The sequence below is a fragment of the Nematolebias whitei genome, chromosome 9 (genome assembly GCF_014905685.2).
Source record: "Nematolebias whitei isolate Nwh7 chromosome 9, NemWhi1, whole genome shotgun sequence".
Lineage (NCBI taxonomy): Eukaryota > Metazoa > Chordata > Actinopteri > Cyprinodontiformes > Rivulidae > Nematolebias > Nematolebias whitei.
This window is the reverse complement of record NC_056506.1, coordinates 50,767,542-50,773,765: the sequence shown is the minus strand read 5'-3', so window position 1 is coordinate 50,773,765 and position 6,224 is coordinate 50,767,542. Positions and strand designations below refer to the sequence as shown.

At 51.8% G+C, this 6,224-nt stretch overlaps 1 protein-coding gene across 1 annotated transcript; it reads right to left on the bottom strand.

Annotated features, from left to right (window-relative positions):
* Positions 1–1,567: 1,567 nt before the first annotated feature.
* On the bottom strand, positions 1,568–4,262 carry ptmab (prothymosin alpha b). Its single transcript, XM_037682479.1, has 5 exons — positions 4,103–4,262; positions 2,569–2,634; positions 2,425–2,500; positions 2,269–2,363; positions 1,568–2,201 (listed from the first exon to the last, which is right to left on the bottom strand). The coding sequence occupies exons 1-5, from the start codon at positions 4,145–4,147 to the stop codon at positions 2,157–2,159; spliced, it is 327 nt and encodes a 108-aa protein (XP_037538407.1). The 5' UTR covers positions 4,148–4,262; the 3' UTR covers positions 1,568–2,156.
* Positions 4,263–6,224: the final 1,962 nt, after the last annotated feature.

The following is a 6,224-nucleotide window of genomic DNA, read 5'->3' as shown; positions in this document are numbered from 1 at the left end:
ACCAGACTGAGCGTACAGCAACTGTTGCCTCAGTTCTTCACCAGACTGAGCGTACAGCAACTGTTGCCTCAGCTCTTCACCAGACTGCACATACAGCAACTGTTGCCTCAGTTCTCCACCTGACTAAGCATACAGCAACTGTTGCTTCAGTTCTCCACCTGTTTGAGCATACAACTGTTGCCACAGTTCTCCACCAGACTGAACATACGGCAACTGTTGCCTCAGTTCTCCAGCAGACTGCACATACAGCAACTGTTGCCTCAGTTCTCCACCAGACTGAGCATACAGCAACTGTTGCCTCAGTTCTCCACCAGACTGCGCATACAGCAACTGTTGCCTCAGTTCTCCACCAGACTGCGCATACAGCAACTGTTGCCTCAGTTCTCCACCTGTCTGAGCATACAGCAACTGTTGCCTCAGTTCTCCACCAGACTGTGCATACAGCAACTGTTGCCTCAGTTCTTCACCAGACTAAGCATACAGCAACTGTTGCCCTCAGTTCTTCACCAGACTAAGCATACAGCAACTGTTGCCTCAGTTCTTCACCAGACTAAGCATACAGCAACTGTTGCCCTCAGTTGTTTACTAGTCTTTTGAGTTTGATGCAAGAATTCTCCTCCTGGTTGTAGTTCGGCTTCTTCAGGGTTCTCCACAGCGAGTGAACTCTCAGGAAAGACTTGGTGGCAGATTTTTTGGCCCATCCTTCCTGACCCACCCTGGACTGGAACCCTCGGCCCGAGGAACCAACAGGAACTTCTTGTTTTTTCAGTTTTTTGAGGTCATGACCCGTCTCAGCTCAGACCTGTGCAGACTTCAGGTAAAATTATTTTTAATCCTCCTTCATTCTTGGTTTCTCAGGTTGTTGATAAACTTTTGAATCCTCCTCCTCCTGAGGGTCCTCAGGTCGTTCTGACAGAACCTGGAGCTGCAGTTCTGAGATTGGACAGCAGGGGGCGCTGCTGCACCGAGGAGCCACAGAACCGGAACACGTCCAGGAAGTTTCAGCAGAACCTGCAGACGTCCCGTGGGCCCAGACGGACTTGATGGGCCTTAATACGAGTGATCCACTTTGGTTTGACCCAGACTAGTCATTAACTTGTTAATCCCGTCACAATAAAATCTCTAACTGAAGTCAGAGGCATCTTCAACAGGTAAGATATTAACTTTAATGCTCCACAGATCCCCATCTAAAACACCTGAACCAGCTCTTGAAGGCAACATGTCAAAGCTTCAAAATAAAAGCTTTTAAAATCAGCCTATTCATCAGGAAGTACTGTAGTCTAAACCCCGCCCCCTGCTGGTTCATACAAACAAAACCGGAACTGTGGACAAAATAAAAGCATGGCTCCAGGAAAACATTCAATAAACCTTTATTTTCATTCAAGATTGATCAGGATCCATCCATGTGTTTTCTTCCCGGATAAGCAGAAGAAAACACATGGATGGATTTCAGATCGACAGCAGAGGATGAATCATTTAAGAAATGACCAAAATGTTTGTTTAAAGTTTATTTTATTTCCTGTTATGTCGGCGTTTCCTGTGGAAATAAAGAGGCGGAGAACTAAAGTACAACTCACAAAATAAAAGTCCGGTTTATTGTCAAACAACAAACTTCTCACGTACATCAAAACAGGCCGTCAGAAAACAAAAACAAAGATCAAAGACCCGAGGCTCCTCCCACACACCGTTATGCCGACGTACAAACATGAAATTTTCTGGAATGCTCTGAGTTCGATTTTTAATTTTTAAAGTTTTCTGTGGATCCTGGACATGGTCAACCAAGTAAAACCTGCGAAGAAGCACCGACCGGTTCTGACGGGTTCTGCTGCCGAGAGAAACGGACCCCTCCTAACAATATGTACAAAAATATAAAATGTAAATAAAAATACAAACAAATCCTCCGTTGGGGTTGTTGTCGAAGAGAAGCCGGGTTCTGGGCGGGGATGTCCTCTGGATAATTTACCTGCAGCTGAAGGGGGCGGGGCCTGTGGTGATGCTTGTTGAACTCTACTTGCTAATGACCATGTTGTTGTTTTTTATTTTTATTTATTATTTTCTTTAGATCAGTCCTCCAGCCCCTCCACCTGTGACGCTTCAAAGGTCAGAGGTGAAGAACCAGGAAGTGGTTCAGCAGGGCGGCGCCGGCGCCAGACGCATCAATCGTCGTCGTCGGTCTTCTGCTTCTTGGTTTCCACGTCGTCCTGAAAGCACAGGCAGAGTGAGACGGCGCCGGCCGGCCGGCGGGCGGGCCCAGGCGACCCGACTCACCTCGTCGTCCTCGTCGTCGTCCTCAGCTGCCCGTTTTGTTCCGCCTTCGATGTCGTCCTCATCCTCGTCTTCCTCCTCCTCGTCCTCCTCATCACCTGGAGGAGCGAACGTTTAGAGCGCGTTTGATCTGACAGAAGTGAACGAAGAGACACCGACCTTCTCCGTCATCCTCTTCGTCTACCTCCTCTTCCTCCTCCTCGTCTACCTCAGGCTCCCCGTTCTCCTCGTTCTCCTGGAACAGGAAGTGGTCACCTGTCAGAGCTGACGCGACTCTCACCTGTGTGACGAGCGAGGCGTTACCTTTCCGTTGGTGGCAGCGTCTTTCCCGTTCTCCTTCTCCTCAGCGAGCTTCTTCTCCTTCAGGTCCTGACAGGAAACACAACATTTTAAAAATGGCTGCCGGAGCTACCTGCTGTCCTACTTACAGCCCACATTGTCTCCGCAGACCCGTAATCTGATCCTCTGAGCTGACGGCCCCAGGGGACTCTGGGTAATGTAGTCTTCCACCAGGGCTGCCGTGGCCGTCATGTCACAGACACGCCCGGGAGAAGCACTGCATTACCCAGCATGCACCGCTCCGTTTAAAATACCACAGGAGGAGCAGCTGAGGAGGAGGAGTGATGAAGGGGAGGAGGAGGCGGTGAGCGCGGCTTGTTGTAACGGAAAGGACAATAGAAGACGACACATGGCCGAACCGAACCGAACCACAGTTTAAAGAGCGCCGAGAAGCGCGCGGAGCCGCTGGTGCCAGCACGCGCCTCACGCACCCCATGTTATCGATCATCTTATTGGTTGCATCCATTTAACTGTTCAGCAGCAGAGCGCGCGCGGCTCCGCGTAAAAACGCGCCGCCCGCGCGTAAAAATGATCCAAACTAAAAATAGATTCCGATCAGAACCTCCGAACCGAGACCGGTCCAACTGATTACGAGGAGGCAGCCGCTTCACCACAGGTTCATCTCCCCCAGAACCGAACAAATCAGAAAGTTTCATCTGGACCGGCAGAACCTCAAGGATCAAAGTCCGATAAGGGGGCGGGAGAACCCCCGAACCAGAACCGACCCCAGAGAGGGGAAAACCAGCACAGTCACCTCACACCTCCACAGCGCGCACACGCACGCGCACCGTGAGGAGCGTCAGAAAAGGAAAAGTTTCCCTCCACGGAGCGGGTCGGAACACGCTGCAAAACACCGGAGGGTCCCCGGAGACCGGAGCAGAACCTCCGGGGGTCCGGAAACGCACCGGGTCGGACCAGGCGCGGCCCGATGGTCACCTTACCCTCTAGAAACACCAGCAGAACCAGCGCAGCAGAACCGGGTCAGGAGCTGAAAGTTGACAGTTCCGCACCGCGCGCAGCTCCGTCCTCCATTCAAACCGAACCGGACCTCACGAACCCAGCACCGGCCAGCTGTGACCAACAGGACTAATCCCTCCAACTCCGAACCGAACCCATCCTCGGACCCAGCCTCCTCCAGGAGGTGGAGGAGAAAATGCGCGTCAATTATCAGCTTCAACGCCGGAACGGTTCCGACCCGCAGTCGGTCCATGAGCGCGCTGGTTCGGACAGGATGAGCGCGTTAGGAGCGCAGAACCGAGCCGCCTGTATAAACAAAGAACCCGCGCAGCTCCGGACAATGAGCCGCGCAGCTCCGCGCTCCATCCCGGTTCTGGTTCTGGACGGGAAATTTCCACAGAATAAAAAGTATCAACAGAAACGATTTTATCCTCCGACCCGGTCCAACAGAGTCCGAATGAGCGCGCAGCCACGACGGGGAAAGGTTCTGGTCAAATGTAGGTTAGATGGTGCGCGCGGGTCTGTGCGCGCGGCGGCTTACCTTGGCGGAGATGTCCGAGCCGGAGTCCACCTGAGTGTCCGCCATTGTTTCAGCTGATTAAAATAAAGGACGGCAGGAAATGAAAGCTTGAAGAAAGTAAATCCTTCGGTTCGGTTCGGATTAGATTGTGTCAGTGGCAGTCGGTACTGACGGCCGTGCCTTTAATATAGCCTAATGGGCGGAGCCTGGGGAAGCTCGGTGAGAGCTCATTGGCTGGAGACCGCACAAGGGCGTTCCCTTCGCGCGCAGGAGTAAAACAATGGATAGACATTCTATAGCCCGAGGCCACGCCCCCTCCTGTTCTCCCTCCGCACACAGTCTTTTCTCCGTTAAAACCACGATCGAACCGATTAAAGGCACAAAACGGACCGGACCCGGGACCACGGTGCTCGTCAGACCCATGTCCGCGAAAAAAATCGAGTCCAAATCGAATTGCGCACTAAATATATCGGATAGACACGCGCTTGGTTTGACGTAGTGTCACTTTGATTGATTGATGTTCGTCTGGAGGAATCAGGAGGCGACTCGTACGGAGTTTTCCCGCCCACCGCCGCGACGAGGGAATACGGGCTGAATGCTGGAGATGAGCCTCCAGAACTGGGATTATTTAGTGGATTAAAGTGGAGCTCTGGCGTTAGTGCGGCTGTAAATCGTGAATGTGGAGCAGCGCCGCCATTACTCATGTCAGCCTTTCATGTCCGCCGCTCGCCCCTCCCCCTTCCCAACGGCCATGTTTAAACTGGTCTCTGAATCTGCGCACTTCACACTGCTCGTTAAAAACAACACTTAAAATCGCGCGCGAAGGTCGAAACCCGACGGCATCATCCAGGCCCGTCGAAGACGTAACCAGACGGTGCTGAAGGTGATTTCAGGAGTGACTCGGGCGGAGGGAGGCGCGTGGCCTCATTTCCTCCATTGTTGTGGAGCCCACAGAGAAATGCTCCGACATGGAGGCGGGAGGAGGAAAAAAACAGTGCGACACAACAGACATGCGATGAGACGAAGTGCGGGAAACACAAGCATCGTGTGCTCTCGTGAATAACAACACGGTGTTTTCTCTTACCGAGTTTTCAACTTTTAACATGAGAAGGACAAAGCGGCAACACAAACACGAGCAGCCGCCATTTCTGGTCAGAGGTGGGGGATGGGAGCGTGGCGCGCGCCGGTAACAGACGGCCCACATTCATCTGCTCTGATGACGCACTCTGCTGCCGGGGACGCCTCTGATTGGTCAGTTCGATGGAGTAAACAAGGCTTTGGCAAACGGCGGGCGCTGATTGGCTCCTGCGCACGTCAGTCAATTCAAACCGGATTGATCGGGGCTGGCTGTAAAGAGCGGCTCCGGATCGCGGATCTGGACTGTTCTGAGCGGTTTTTGTGGTGTTTGTGCTCAGTTTGTGACCAGGTCACCTTCTACATGTGAGGAAAAGCGTTCGTCTTTTCTGTCCCTCTCCTTCTTGCACGACTAACGGTGTGGAGGAGCAGAGCTCTTTGTGTTTCATGCTGCCTTCATGAAATATTAATCTGGGTGTCAGATGGAGTTCAGAGATCAGAGAATGGTTCCAAACGAACTTCATCCCTCTGACCGTGTTTTACTCAGAAAAATCTTCTGATGCTGAGAAAAAACAAAGCTGGAGCCACTTTTTATCAAACATTACAAAATAAAGTATTGTGCAATCTCACATGATATCAATTAATGACTCTCAGCTACTACCACACAGCTTTCAGCTCAACATCTTCGGGCACTAGCGATTTTCTTTTTGTGAGGGGGCTCAAGCACCCCTAAAGTTTAACGCTGCACCCCTGAAAAATAATTATTATTTTTAGGCGGTTCTGGGTTTGGGTTCTGTTTATTGCATTTATGATTCAATGCAACAAAATAAACAAAACAGATCATACTTGGTTTATTTACAGAATGACTATTTGCAGGATGTCCGGCCCCTGAGCTGCTGCTCTCAGTAACTGTGGCCCCTGAGCTGCTGGCTCTCAGTAACTGTGGCCCCTGAGCTGCTGGCTCTCAGTAACTGTGGCCCCTGAGCTGCTGCTCTCAGTAACTGTGGCCCCTGAGCTGCTGGCTCTCAGTAACTGTGGCCCCTGAGCTGCTGGCTCTCAGTAACTGTGG